At 42.4% G+C, this 15,673-nt stretch overlaps 1 protein-coding gene across 1 annotated transcript in view; it reads left to right on the top strand.

The window, feature by feature from the left end:
• The first annotated feature begins 203 nt into the window (after positions 1-203).
• The window catches only part of LOC140238490 (ephrin type-A receptor 4-like), a 36,932-nt gene continuing 21,462 nt past the window's right edge, over positions 204-15,673 (top strand). Inside the window, exons 1-3 of the mRNA XM_072318396.1 lie at positions 204-447; positions 13,097-13,335; positions 15,015-15,078. Of these exons, the coding sequence (XP_072174497.1) occupies positions 204-447; positions 13,097-13,335; positions 15,015-15,078 (547 nt within the window). The remainder of the gene's footprint in view (positions 448-13,096; positions 13,336-15,014; positions 15,079-15,673) is intronic.

Here is a 15,673-nt window from a genome sequence, read left to right as displayed (position 1 = left end):
TAAAAGTTTCATCCCCCCCCCCCCAACGCTTGAGGTTCAAGCATAAAGGAGAAAATGGTTGTCTAACAGATGACTGGAGATGGGTATACAATGTAGTTAATAACATTCTTGTTGCATCTTTTCACGTTTCGCCAACAGCTCCCCCTTCTGCGCCGACCTCGCTCGTTGCCGTGGTGGACGAAAAGTCGTCGGTGGTCACCTTGATGTGGCGCGACCCCGAGAACAACGGCGGCCGCGACGACATCTCCTACCGAATCATCTGCTCCCGCTGCCCACAGGACGTGGTCTACTCCTCCATCCAGCCGAGCGGTCAGGGCTACGAGGTCAACGTCAGCCGACTCTCGTCCCACACCACTTACGAGTTCCGCGTCCACTCCCAAAACGGCGTGTCCAGCCAGAGCACGGTAGACAACTATGCTGCGGTCAACGCCACAACGTTTTCATCAGGTAAGGAGACGCCCCACCCCCATCCCCCAGTTTTGTCAGCGTTCTCAGTCTTTGAGGTAGTCGTAGAAGAAAAGGGCGTAACTTGTAGCGAGTTTTTATTTTTCAGAGCTGAGTGGTTCACTTTTCTGTTGTCTCTTGTCTATTTCTGTCATTTCAACCTAACGATAAGTTGCAGGGTTAGCGAATGAAACATTTTGGTTCGTGAAGTTTGCAGTGAATTGTTAAATGAAAAAACAAGGACAAAAAGAAGATGGTGCTGTAATTATGATCAAGTATTTGTTAGCGGTAGAAGCCGAAGTGCAGTGTGCAATATTTGTGGGGGTGCTGACAAACTTTCAGAGGACAAAAAGCCAGGAGGTCCATGGTCCACTGCAAGAGTTCATCCATTTCCTCTGCACCTTCCCTTCTCTCTCTCGCTGCGCATCAGTGACGTGCGTGACGAAGATCAAACGAGGCATTTTGCGAGTTTGACAGGTAGTGGCCAACAACACGCCCCAGAAACAATGGCGCGCATACGCATGCACGCACGCCCACCCCCCTTTGCATCGGCAGTGGCGCGGGAGTGCACATCTGCAAAAACATCGCCCAGTCCAAACAGTTTATTCTTTAATCCCGCTTCCGTTTGTTTGAGTGTTTATCACAAATGAAGTCACCGTACCACTCTCCCCAACCTCTTTCTCTCCCCTGTCTTCCTTCCACCTTTTACCCCTGTGAAGGGAGCCGATGAGACTCTCCCGAAGAAGCAAAATGAGAAAAAAAAAAGTTTAGTCTCTTCCTGTCCGACTCCCGCAGATGATGGATTCCCTCGAGCCAGCTTCAACATGTACTGCGGGCGAGAAAATGGAGTAACAGCATGAAGTTCACACGTTCCAGACAGCTAAACTGAGATTAATGGTGTCTTTAAAAAGAACAAGGGAGAAAGGAAAAATTCCCTGTCATCACCTACATCTCAATGCAAGACTGGATGACGAGGCAAGGGAAGAAGAAAGAATGAAAAGTAAATGACTGAGGCAGGAAATGCGAATAAACATACCAAAATTTTGCTGAAAGGCATTTTGTCATTTTGAACATATTTTCAAGATTTTTTTTTTTCAAAAGAGTGCTTCTTAAAAACTGCTTGCATGAAGCTCACTAGTATATACAAAACACTTTTTTTTTTCCCTCTAAAACTGTACATTGTTATGCTTTCGTCAACAATTTTCTGTTCTTTATGTTTTGGCTGACATTGACACTTTTGGGGGCATAGTTTTGAGTTCAAGATAGTACATATCTAATGGAAATGGTTGGAAAGAAAGGCAAAGAAAAGTTTCACACTTTGAAAATATAAAATCTTGGGAACTGAATTGTGAAGTAAATTATTGTCTAAACAAAATGATATCTTTTCTGCCTGTGTGTGAGAAATTGCATTAGTATATCAGAATTTATCCACGATATGTAAAATTGTGCATAGTTCAGTCAAAATTGAAATCAAAATTGAAAATGAAAACATGTAAGTCTATCTAATGAATACTGGCAGCAGTGACTTCTATGAAATTTGATCACCAGAATGCAAGAAGCCTCTCCAATAGGTCTTCTTTCTGAAATTGATGATGCTACTTTGCATTTGGGGAAAGTGTAGGGCGTGTAGTATCTGTACGTGGATACATATGTATGCCAGGGAAAGTCAAACAGTGAAGATGAAAATCCGTGCCAGGAATGATGTCTTCCAGTTCAGCTTATTAGAATGAGTGGGAGGGGGGGGGGGGGGGGGGGGGGGGGGGGGCGAGGGTATACCGTCCAATATTGACCCGCCCTTTCCTCCGGCACCATCGTCAAAAGCAGGGAGCGATCGCAGAGGATGGGGTATGCACTTTTCATACAGACCCCGTAATGACAATTAGTGTCTCTAAGTGCGCCGTTTTATCATTTGGTTAAACCATTTGGAGGCAGCCATAAAGAGCGGCAATTGCAGGGTTTTTTTTTTCCCCATCTCGTTCTTTTTTCCCCTTTTTTGTGGTCCTGTACGGTAAGTGTGTATATGTATGTGTATGTGTGTGTGTCTTTGTGAATGCATGTGTGTGTGTTTCTGGTCGTCAAATTTAAGAGAATAACAAGCGGAGACTGCCGAAAAGGCCAAGGGTAGGGTTGATCGTCGACTGCACAGAGTCGGAGTCGTGTCTCTCTGCGTCTGTCGCTCGTAATGGGGAAGACATCTTCGGGAACGGCAATTTTGCCCACGTACACGATTTTGCGGATGTTATAATATCGTAACCCGAGGGGATCTGCGCTCGGCATGGACGTGATCTTTACCCAACCCATTCCACTCTTTGGTCTACCGCATGCGCAAGCTAATCTTTTCATTCATCTGGTTAAATCTATTTATATGTTGTGTTCATTGTATATCAAAAGCACATATTTGTGTGGTGTATGTGTATGATCTAAGCAGAGCGACAAGATATGTAATAGATGAATGCCAGGTGTTATGCAATAATTATCTTAATATGATGGAGGGGGGTCATGAAACTTTCAAAGGGGGTGCATTTCACTGACATTGTAGTCCATTGCCTGCTTCAGCCAGCTGCTTACCATTCATTTCTGATGGTTTTTGGTAAGATTAATTTGAAAAGAGAGAGAGAAAAAAATATTGAGATCTGCATCATAGTTCTAAATTTTTGTATGGTAATTAGAGATGTTTGATGGTCAGAACCCCATCCAAGAAGCAGCTCCGTGTGGGTGTGATTTAAAAAGCTAACCCATCCCACCTAGGCACGTTTTGCTAAATCGATAACGGGAAGCACAGTCTCCACAAGATCGCACCATTCTCCAAACCCTTCCCCCCAACAGTCGGGGTTTTGAAATGCTTCCCACATCCATTACTAGGACTGCCTCATCAAGATCACTAGTAAATTGCTGATACACCGCTCCCTGCACTGCAGTTCTTGACGTCTGACTCCGCATCGCAGGGCTTAAATCAATCAAAATCAATTTGTGGGCGAAATCTTGATCGTGAAGCAGAACAACAAGAACAACAACTAGACTATGGTACCTCCCGAGGAACATTTGGAGTAATTTTTGTGTCATATCTGGATTCTTTCCAGCATGAGCAGTTGATGTACAGAGAGGCAAAAACAAAGATGACTTCCAGAGCCATGAAGGATATTCAAAATTCATTTTTATTTTTCTGAGAAGAAGACAGAAATAGATAGAGAAAAAAGAGAAAAATAGAATAAAGAGAGAGAGTAAAATATAGATGGAGAATAAAAAGATAATAGTTGCAGGAGAGAAAAGGGGGAGAGAGGGTGGGCAAAATATAGATAGCGAATAGAAATATTCAAAGTTGCTGGAGACAGACAAAGAAGTCAACAAGAGAGAAAGAGAGGGAGAGATTTTAAAGAGGTAGATATTAATGGAAATATAAAGAATAGAAGAGACTGGGAGAAAAAGAGACTCTTTTGAAGAGAGAGAGGGAGATATGAGGGGGGGGGGGAATAGAATGATTAAAAGTTGTATAGGAGATAGAGAAAGAGAAACACATAGAGAAAGGGAAATATATGCAGAGAAAGAGAAACATATACAGAGAAAGAGATGGAGATGGTGGTTTAGATAAGTGATGAAGATGGTCTGGTATACAGGGCGGGATGGGGTAGATGACTCCGTATCTTTGGAAGGAAAAATTTGAGTTTATACTGCAGGGGGGTTCAATTCGATTGCCGTCAGATTCAATGTCGAGGGGGGTAAAGGCGCATTCCTGCCGTTTGGCTCAGGAAATTAAATCGAGGGTAGAAGGGAAAGGGGCCGAGATCAGTGGCAGGGATTGAATATCGCAGCGAAAAGACATACATGTATATATGTATATTTATCTGCTCCAAGATTGATGGATCAAATAATTGGTGGGATGGGGCGGAGTAGATAAGGGGGAGGGGCGATAGAGCCAGGCATTTGGCTTTGAGAATGTCCGTGTATTTAGTTATTTCCAAGTCAGGTGTATACCATTGCTGCCATAGATGCCTTCACATTTTATACATGCTTTAAAGGTCCCTCTTCTACCAGTTTCTTTTGCTCTATCTATTTTGCTGCCTGTTTATGTTCATCCAGTCATGTGTATGATTATGTTCATATGTTCCATGCACCTATTTAACTTTCTTTGCTATATTTCCATGCTTATATGTTTCATGTATCTATTTATCTATCTTCTGTTTGAATAGTAGGTTTATATGTTTCATGTATATATCTGTTATATCTGTCTTTTTAATTCTGTGTCATATTTATATCTATGTTTATCTTTCTGCATCTATTTCTCTCTCATCTCTCTGCATCTCTTTCCTGTTTCTATAATTTCCCATCTGGACTTCATGGCACCTCGTATTTCTGCATTTATATCATGTTGCTTTCTGCTGGCCTCTGGTTAGTCTTTGTTTTTCTACTTTCTTTCCTTCTGTTGTATTGTAGATGATATGAAATATAGGCCTATATTATATCACCCAAGGTTAGCTTTTGATGAACATCCAATAAATTCAACCTTAGCCTATGACAAATTTTAAAGTCATGCAAGCGAAAAATGTTACCATTTTCCTCTAAGTTGTTCCTGCTAAGTTGCTATCAAAGTTTCATGGAGACTCCTGTATACATTTAAGGAGATAGATAGTGACTTAGATTACCAACAGAAAATCGAAGCGATGCCCCTCAAGTCCAAGTGGTTCCCTGCACTTTTTCTGTGACCAGATTCAGCCAATGGCGTGACAGGGTTTTAATGGAAAGGGGAAAGGGCTGGCTGGCTCTCCGAGGGCAGTTGGCATGGGGAGCATTCTGACCCGATAGTATGGCCCGAAAGAAAAAGTGTCTAGTTCTCCTCGTTCCTTCCAATTCTGGGTTTCCTCCGCCGCCGCCATAAATAATGTGCCATCCAACACCTGGTCAAAAGTGCAATTATCTCGACACAATACAATGCATGTGGGACTGAGGAGGGGGAAGAAAATCATATTTGCACTGGGGCAATTACCTCATTCTCTATGCCTATTAGGGAAGTCGGAACAAGGGCGATATCAGGCAAAAAAGATGTAACTAGACCACAGCGCCAGAGATTCCTCGTCGTCTTCTCTTGTATTTGCTCACTCTGACAAATCTGTAGCGGAAGTCAAAGGGGGGAAGAGTGAGAAATTGAAGTTTTATGGCTCTGTAGAGGGGGGGGGGGGGACAAAATGGAGGCAGACTGCTAAACTGCAGCTGAGAGGTCATAGGTCACTACCAACTGGCAGACCAAAATGTTTGCATGCATCACAGAGCTGACATTTCTGTAAGTTATATCTTTATGTATGTATATGTGTGCAAGTATGTGTGTGTCTACCACCATAGGTGCAACAGGTCATCATGTAGCATGCTCGGTTGCTTGGTTGTATGAATGGAAAATGCATTTTAAAAATTTCATGAGCTCATAATGAAGATGATAGTGATGTGCATCCTTCAAACTACAGTTAGTAGGCAAGAAAAATAAATTATGTATTAAAGATAGAACAAAAGAACAGGTCAAGAAAAGGAAGATGAAATAGTTCAAGTAAAGATGATATGATTATGGTAGTGACCATGATAGTGGTAGCTATATTTAGTAATATTGTTGATGGTGATAAAAGCTGAAGATGATGATGATGATGATGATGATGATGATGATGATGATGATGATGATATGGATAATGTGAGAGAAAGAGATATAGAAAAGGATGTGGGGGGGGGGGGGAGAGAAATGATGGTTGTGAGATATCCAGCTCTCCTTTGCAGTCAATTTCCATGGTAATTCCATTGTCCAAATAGGCATTTGAGCTCAGCTCCCCCCTTGTGCAGTTCATTGAGTGTTTGTATGGTTCGGGTTTCTATGGCGCTCGATAGGTCATCCTGGGGAGAGTGTCAACCCCCCTGACTGACTCATCCCCATCCCGAAGAATTAGGAGGAGAGAGATAAAGGGGCGCAGAACAAGAGGGAGACCTCTGCCGTGAACTTGAGTGAAATGTGAGAAACGTCCAGGGAACCCCACAGCAAGAGGAGTGAGGAAGAATTAGGCGGGTAAATTGGCGAATTCGGTTTCCAGCCGTCGATCGCCTCATCGATCCACTCTCAAGTGGACCCGTATAACCACCCCCCCCCCCCACCCCCTCACACCCACACCGCCGTGCATAGCATGTACCCCAGTGACGCAGCCACCGGTCACCAGCCATGTTCGTGGCGGCAAAACGTGCGATGACCTCAGCGAAGTTAACTACTATTAATTTCATTTTCACCTTGCACCCTTTCTTCTCATCCACACGTAGAAGAAAGAAAGAAAAAAATCCTGACAGAAACCTGTATGGGTCACACCACACTCTTTGTAATGAAGCCATCCTGAAACTAGTCGTGTGGTAATGATACATAGCTTGTGATGATCACAAGGTTATAGGTTCAAGTCCCGGCTGATGTCAGCCCACGTTCTTTGCCCCGGGCAAGAGAGCACATCAGATTTTCTTTGCTCCTGCTAGCACACAGGAACCTCAGAACTTGTGCGTGTTGTTTGCCTATTGAATCATTTTTCTCTGTTTCTGTTATAGCAAGGTGGACAAAATGCATGTATAGTGAACCCCCTCAGAGAATCAAATCAAAAAAGAATAAGAGCGAAGAAAATAATAAAGATGTGGTCTTTGTTTCTTGATTTTAAACAAAGTGCAAGGTCACAGGAGGGCTCTACACCTCCTTCAGATGTGTGATGGGCAGTCAGGAAATTTGAAAGTTTCGTGTTGGGCAACCAGAGTCGTTGAAACTGATCGCGTTACCTCTTCCTCTTAGGGCAAGACGGAGAAAGCGATGATCATGCATTGTATTTGCCGAACACTTCGTGACGAAGTCTGCATCACTCTCCAGCATGAGAATCTTAGGACTTTGAAATGGAGTGAGTGTTTGTGACCACAGAGGGAAAAAAAAAAAAAAAACCTTTTGAGCTGTCACAGATGTTTTACACAATGTGTTAGATCCCCCCAAATTTGGATGGGGGGAATGAGTCGCATTTATTAAAATTCCTTTGGAAAGAATAGAAAGAGGGCACGATCGTGAGGTTTGCGAGAATAAATTGCCTGATTCACCAACCGTACGCCGGGAGAGTTTGCTTCCAAGGTCATCGCCTTGTTTGACGATTCTTCGTGACGAGCTGCCCCGTCACAATTTGTCACACCCTTGTGAGTGGTGTCTGTATCCCCACAAATGGAAAACTCGAAGTTTCGTCGGATGCTTTTGCTCTTCAAATATAAGGATTTTAGGCAGAAATGTTAAGAGGACAAAGGAAATGCTATCACTCTCACTCATTCTCCAAATGGACTTTTCAATTTTCATGGAGTGCGTTTTGCGGCATTTTTATACTTGCAAATTTCAGATGACAAACTGTGATGTCATTGTAGTTTGAGCAGAAAGAGACCCTAATCACCCTTCTCAAAAGATATGCAGGTTTTTATCACTCTCCTAAGGTTTTTAGATGTCTATCCCAAATTGCCATGCTAAGGGTTTCAAAGGGTCATGAAGTAAAGAAAAAAAGAATTAGCATTTTAATCTATCTAGCTTTGATATACTCAAAAAAGGATAATGTCGAAAAGACTGAAATTATATTTCAGAAAAGTATATACATCAAAACCCTGTTTGCTTAATCAGGTATGCTGTTTTGGTAGTAGGGCTAGCGTGTATTAGTCTGTTTCATTTTGGTCATGTTCATTTCTTTTATTTGGATGCCATGCCTTCCCTTTAAATTTTATGCAAGAGACCCACATTGCAAAAGCTGTGCCGCTTTCCATTTGGATGGTCTGAGGTGAAAGAGGAGAAATTGAATGATCTAAAACTTTAATGTTTTAACAAATTCAGTCAGCCACATCTGCTACCCCAGTGCTTTCTCAATGGCATTCTTCTGCCAGCTCCCCATTATTCCCCCAACGTGCATCTCAACATATGGGACTGAGAGGATTGATTTACGACATCTTCTGGACGTGTGAGGGGAGTGTGGCGACAAGGTCAGGCGCAGACGCGCAAATATTTTGTCGAACATGTGTTTGAGATAAACCTGCTTTGTGGCAAGAAGCGGTGTTTCGGTAAAAAAAGAAGAGAAAGAAGAAGAGAAAGAGGAAACTTGGACCAAGATTTTGTACCTTCCACGGTGTCGTTCAAAATTTTAAGAGCATCTCCTCCTGTGAGTCAATTATGCTTCAGCTGCTTGTGCATCAAGCAATAATTTTGTACATTAAATTCTCTCAAGCTTTCTTGTGTGGGGAAAAGAAATGTATTCTGCTAGTCTTTCCCTCCTTTATTTTTTTGCCTTCGATGGGGATTTTAAGGGATTTTGTCATCCTTTGATTTGCTTCCAAAAAAAAAAGTAGGTTCATTTTGCCTTGGCCTGATACAGTTCCTGTCTGGTCTTTTCCTCCTCATCTAAATTGGCAGGAAAGTTTTTTTTTTTATGTACTTCTTGTAAATTTAATATTTCATAATAGAAGCATATGGGTAGGAATATATAGTGTGAAAAGCATCTTAAGAGTAGACCACACCCAAATGCTCTGACAGAAGTTGATACTGATAGCTTTTGATATTGCCTAGCATTGTCATTTTCTCCATCATAATGATGATTGGGGACAATATTAGTCTTTCCCAGGGACTGCAGCCAATGACATTTGTAGTGACTGCAACATTTCCGGGCCTTAGCCTTTTTCCAGCTGCTTGTACAATGAAAAAAAAAATGATAGATTTGGGAATACAGTGAGATACAAATTGCAGTCTGTGTAAAAATTTGAGAGAAATTCGAAGAATATCATGGAAGTTATGACCATTTTGGTAACTGTCAGTCATATAACAATGCAATCAGTGTGATCCTCAAGCTAATCCTCTTTGACCTGAATGCTACTGTAAATACCCAACTGGCTTCCAGACTGTCATAACTTTCATTTAAAGATAATTGTGCAATTGCTTCAAACTTCTATCTTTCGCATTGTTCTCCTTTTTCCCCCACTGACTTTTTGTTTGGAAACAAATTTTCCCTTTGCGGGGGAAAAGTCTCTCTTCGCTCCATCTCCCGTCTCCCCACTGCTCTCCCTTATCTTCGCTGCCCATCTCGAGGGGAGAAAAGAAAAGTGCAGCGAAGGCTAGGAGCCCCAGTAATGTTTGGCAGGTGTGACGTGAGATTTACAAGTGCTAATGCCGGTGGAATGCTACCTATTAATCAGACTTGGAACTGGGGGAAAGTCTGGTTTACATTTTTGCTGCGAGTGAAATTAAGTATTCCCTTCCCCCGCCTGGCCGGCCGCCATCGCCATCAGCGCCGCCGTAGCCACTGCCGAAGACAAGGAGAGGTGGCATTCTTCAGCGGGCAGCCTCAGTCTTTGTTTACCAGAAGATACGACACCTCACACGACAGGTTCGCATCAGACCAGGCACCATCCATACGTGCAATCTCCGAGGCCCTGCCATTGCCGGATTCGTCCGGCAGTGGTGAAAACTTGCAGTGTCAAGCCCCAAGTTCCTTTTAATAGTTCGCGATGACTTCCGGCCGATGGCTTTACACTAGAATGTCAGCAGTTGTGGCATGACTTTGAAAGTTTGACAAACAAGAGTCTTGTAAGTTCCAGAGTGGAATTAATCGGGAGTTTTCAGATGTGCATGTCATAGAATTAGAAAAATAACATTCTGTTGAGTTTTCCATACAAGCAGCTTCCTTTCCTCCCTCCGTATGAATCAGAAGAGATAGGAGAAAACATCTCGCATCTTGTACAGACTGACCGCTCAACAGCAGGTCAGTGCTTATAGAGGACACCTCCATCTCACACAAGAGAGGAGATTTATTGGAGTTTCCGATAGAGGGAGCTGGCTCTAAATAAGCCTTTTTTACCCCCTTCTTCCCACAATTCCGGCCTCCATCACGTTTTGTGGCCGCCATCAAGCCCGCCTTTTCATCAATCCCGGGCAGTTACGAGCCTGATCTGTTTGTCCAAGGGTGTTTGTATGAGTTGTTGGTGGGTTGGTTCTTTTTTTCCCCCCTTGCAAAATCATTTTTCAGGTACCATGACATTTTTCTTCTTCGTCGTCAGCATTGTCTTCTTCCTTCTGTTTTCAAATTTTCATGAGGGCTCCGTGACTTGTGGTCAATCCCCTGTTGTGTGATATGAGGGCTGCTAGTGCCGGGTTATAGATGGGTGGAAATAGACTCCGCTATCCAGTTTTATCGATACCAGATGTGGCGGGTCATCGGAGAGGCATGCATGGCTGGCTAGTAGTCCACCAATATTGCCGTTGTCAGTTGCTATCCATCTCTTCCGGAATTTCATCTACAATAGGGCTCTCGACAATGTGCATGTGGAATTTCATTTACAATAGGGCTCTCCATGACAATTATGTATGTAGGTACGTGATGTTGCTTCTCGATGGAAGAGTAGGTCCTCACCTTCATGTGGGCACCTCTTTTCTACCCCTCACCAGAGAAATGCATCTCCATATGCCCCCTCACCAAAATTTTGGGTGTTATGCTATTCCTCTCTTTATTTACCAAATAGATCATTTTGATATGCTTGTTTGTTCTATTGGTGAATTATAAAAGTAGTACATGTTAAAGCATCGGTTGCAGTTGCAATATCAAAAGTTTTGTTTTGGTACTGCTGCGAGAAAGGCATATCATTTGTGAGAGATCAAAAAAAAAAAAAAAAAAAACCCAAAGTAAAAGCAGAAATATGAGCACACATGTACACACAATAGAAGTTGAGTAACAAGACATTTTGAGGGGATGTTCATAAGGCATTAGAATTTTCGTAGTCTCCAGGAACTTTTACGATCTACTACGAATTTCTTGAATAATATCGAGTTCATGAAGATTCAAGTGAAGCAGAAATTAAAAATGAGTGAAAGGGGAGACAGAGAGAGAGAAAAGAATAGGGAAAGTTTAGCGGAGAGATGTCATCAACTCATAGGAAGGGTCGGGGAAGGTCAAGTCATTCCACAAGCTGAGAGATGGAGCCCCTCTGCTTGGAGGCCCTCGTTAGTCCACTGACGGATGAGATGCGAGCACTGGGGAGGGTCCAGAGGCAGATGGGATGATGTTGGGGAGGGGGGTGTGAGAGAGAGAGAGAGAGAGAGAGGTGAAAGAAAAGAAAAAGGGGGTGGGGGAGATGTGCTGTGATATTTTGGTGGAATCTTGTTTGCGTCCTTGCCCCCTCTTCTTTTACCCCTCCAGATCTCTGCCTATGTTCTCCCTACTCCCCTTCCCCCTCTTCCCCCTCCTCCTCCTCCCCCTCCCTCCAAAGGGGAAAAAAATATGAACAGAAAAGTAAAATCAAATTCTCCTCAGCCAAAGATTTTTATCAGAGCACGCCTCCAAATTGCCAGGAAATCTTTTTTGGCCGGAATTTGCTGGGTGTTATTGAATACTTCTGGGGTAGCTTGTGCGTTATGCATAGCATCAGCAAGACTTAGGCAATGTGATACAAGTATTTTTGTCTCTCTCTCTCTATCTCTCTCTGTGTCTTCCTATCTCCCTCTACACCCCAAAGAAGTCGCAAGCCGCCAATGTATATTCGCAGAGCTCTCTCTCTCTCGCTGATGCCTCCAATGCGCCCCGCAATCTAACGTGTCGATTGAGACGTAAATGCGCCCGAAATTGGATGTTTTGCGAGCGAAGCGTCTCGGGCAGCCCCGGCAGGGGCGAGAAGACTTAAGGAAGAAGGAGTAAATGTTTCAGCTACTTTTATCACGGGCTCTACCAATTGAGCATCAAATTTCTGCAGATGTTGGGGATCCTTCCACCCTTGTTACACACGCCGCAGATCCTAGTTGATTTTTTTTCTACTCCTCCCGCCCCTAGCTTAATGCCAATCAAAGTCAGATGGATGCGGTACCAGAATGTAAACAGGCATGTTAAGGGCGAAGATTTGAGCCTCTCTTCCACACATTCTCAACATTCATGAGCCACAGTAGAAGCATGAAGATTAGCCTCCTCCTATTTTGTGTATCTAGTATGTTTGTGGTGATGTAATCAAACCTAAAATGGAGACTTGAGAACTGTGCATATTAAATAGATACATGCTGCTGGATGATAGATGCAGCAGTGACAAAAAGCATATAATGATATCATAAGTCATAACATTGATAATGATTTTTTTTTCCCTTGGCTGTATGAGGCCTACTCAAATACATCTTGTAGTGCTCTTTCCAGTATGGTTGACACTGCACCACTGGGATATGTTTGTGACAGATTTTTTTTTAAAGCCAATGCCTCAAATCACAGTACTTGATTTTAATACAGTGAACTCCAAACTTTTGTCTTTGTTTCTTGTCATATTCATCCCAAGATAATGCAGCATCTACTGAGGAGAAAAAGTTCTCACCCATGACACTTTTTATTTTTGTCATGCTGGATCCAAATATTTTCATTGAAAATCAGTATGGAGTGTAGGTCACCTACATCAGAACAGGATAGTCAGAAGATGGGATAGATATACTTGCTGCTTATTCTAACTCAGTGTCTCCAAAGAAATGATACTATTTGTGAGTTAAATATGTGGCGCACATGCACAATTCTGGTAAGCACCAGGTAATAGACGCGATTGTGATGTTTATGATCTGCAGATTTTAGTGGCAATTTTCATTTTGGTCCTCATCATTTCTTCCACGCTTCCTCCATTTTTACCCCAGTGCCTTCCGCCGTCCGAGACCTGAAGGTGGTGGAGGCCGACACCAAAGACGACTCCATCAAGCTGCGCTGGCGCCAGCCGCTCTTCCCCAACGGCGAGATCATGAACTACCAGGTCATCTACCGCACCAGCGCCGAGACCCAGGAGAGCGTCAAGTACCACTACCAGGCGGTGCTGGACGGCGAGGTGCAGGAGACGGTGGTCCGCCGGCTGGAACCGGGCACCGACTACGTCTTCAAGGTGAGTGCCACCGTCCGTGTACTGCCCACCAGGAACTGCCCATGTTCTAACCATCTCTGTGCCTGGATGCCAAATTCTTAGTTGTTTCTGTTGGGGGGGGGGGGGTGGTTTAAAGAGAGAAGCTCCAACAAATCCTTCTTCTGTCATATTTTAGTGATCTAAAGGTTTTTTGAATTTTAAGGATTTTGGCAAGAAAGTCTGAAGAACTCACAGGCAACATGCCTAGCCATATATATGTATGCAAGATCACCGCTCCACAATGGATGAGAAACATCTTTGCATTGAGAATTTGTCCACTTTTTTGCTCCCATTATATGAGGAAAGATTCTGTAAGATAAGTTATCGTCCATTTTTTGCAGCTAGCCATAAAATGATTTGATTTGCTGATCATTATTACCAGGATTTTGAAGACTTTGTAGAACTATTTGACCTTTGACAGAGAGGAGAATGTGACGTATGACTGAAATTTTCAGCGCAAATGTTTCCAGAAGAGTCTTACTTCAGGCCAGAAAAGTCTTACTTCAGGCCAGAAAAGTCTTACTTCAGGCCAGAATTGATGGGCTGTCCAATGATCCATCTTAAAGGCATAACTGATCAGGGCTGTGCTATGAAAAGAATTATTTCGCACTTTTATAATCAGTGATCTATCCTAAAGGGCTTGAGCTAGAAATGCACGACTGCCTTGTGTTTTTTGGAGACCTACAGCAATTCCACTTATTTTTTCTCAAACAAATTGTTTATAATACTGGATAGGGTTTCATACAAAGCACTGGGCTGAAGTTGAATTAAGTTGAAAAAGTATTCACTGCTTGACAAGCAAGTCCTTCTTGGAGAGAAATGCGGCAGTGCCTGGGGGCAGCTCCTATACGCAGTTCTTTAAAAGGCATAACTGCATGAAATTCCCAGAAACTCCATGATTAAGTTTAGGCGCAATCCTGTGCTGCCGCTCTCACTGATGAGATAGGGATGACAATTTTCTGAAATAGATACCTTTAATACGCGATGCCCAGCTGCAATCTTCCAGAAAATAGAAATAAGATAAAAAGTGTCTATTCCTCTTGTTGACCCAAAACGCGGAGTTATAAAGATGGGGATTGAATTGATTTTCATTTTGACTTTCTTCTTGTACGTGGTAATAAGAATATGATTCTCACTAGGGATGAGAAACGGCTTCTCTTATGATTGATGCCTTTCCACTCTTTTTTTTTTTTTGTTGCTCCCATCCAACGAGGAGAGATTCTGTGAGATTGTTATCTTCCGTTTCGGCAACCAGACGTAAAAAAAATGATTTGATTTGCAGCTCATTATATACCTGAAATAGAAAATTTTGACGGCGGCATCGCTGTAGGAATAGATGCTCTCCGAGATCGGCATATCGCTCTTGTTTGTTTTATACTTCATATTCATTTTCTTGAAGCTTTCATTTTTTCCTACTCCCTTTTGCCGTAAATATGGAATGTACCGTGTTATGGAAATTTTTATGCAGTATGACACCGGCATAGAAATAAAAAGGAGCAAATATTTTGTTTACTTGATTTTGTAAATGTGAATGTAGGCTAGTCCAAAATTGGAAACACACAAAACTGGCCCATCTCCCATGACTGAACTCGGGGAATGAATTATTTTATGTTTTGTGTTATATTTGTTCTAATCAATTTTGTAATTGATTCCATCAACAGGTTGCTGCAAACACTGCCAGTGGTGTTGGTGCGTACAGTCAACAAGTGTTAGCGACCACCAGTGGTAAGTTCATCACCAACACAACATGTCTGACCTTAACCCGTTGAGGACGGGCCGATCTTAATACAACACACATTTCCCATAGACACTTGCCCGAATATACTTGTACTCAACGGGTTAATACCACATCGAATAAGCACTGCAGATGACTCAGGATAAGGTAAAGTTGTCGGTCATACCACATACATCTGCACATTTTTTTTTTCTTTCGTTAAACTAGTCTTTTGATAGATCGTGTGTGCAATCAGTCATGAATCCAGATAGTCAATATATTATTATTTTTGATACATTGTGAATGTAACCAGTACATCTTTCAGCCAGAAGAAGAAGAAGGAGAAGAAGAAGAAGAAGAAGAAGAAGAAGAAGAAGAAGAAGAAGAAGAAGAAGAAAATGAAGAAGAAGATGAAGAAAATGAAGAAGATGAAGAAGAAGAAAAAGAAGGAAAAGTGATTATAATGATAGAAAAGAGGTACAGAATTATAATGATAAAAACAAAGGGGAATATTAATTGAGGAAGGAACAAAAACCCCGGGAAAAAAAATCAAATTTCTGATTAAAGACAGTTAGCAATTTTACATACATTTAATAAAACAAAGGA

The sequence above is a fragment of the Diadema setosum genome, chromosome 15, assembly GCF_964275005.1.
Source record: "Diadema setosum chromosome 15, eeDiaSeto1, whole genome shotgun sequence".
Classification (NCBI taxonomy): Eukaryota; Metazoa; Echinodermata; class Echinoidea; order Diadematoida; family Diadematidae; genus Diadema; species Diadema setosum.
The sequence above is the reverse complement of the archived record's forward strand: the minus strand, read 5'-3'. Positions and strand labels throughout refer to the sequence as shown.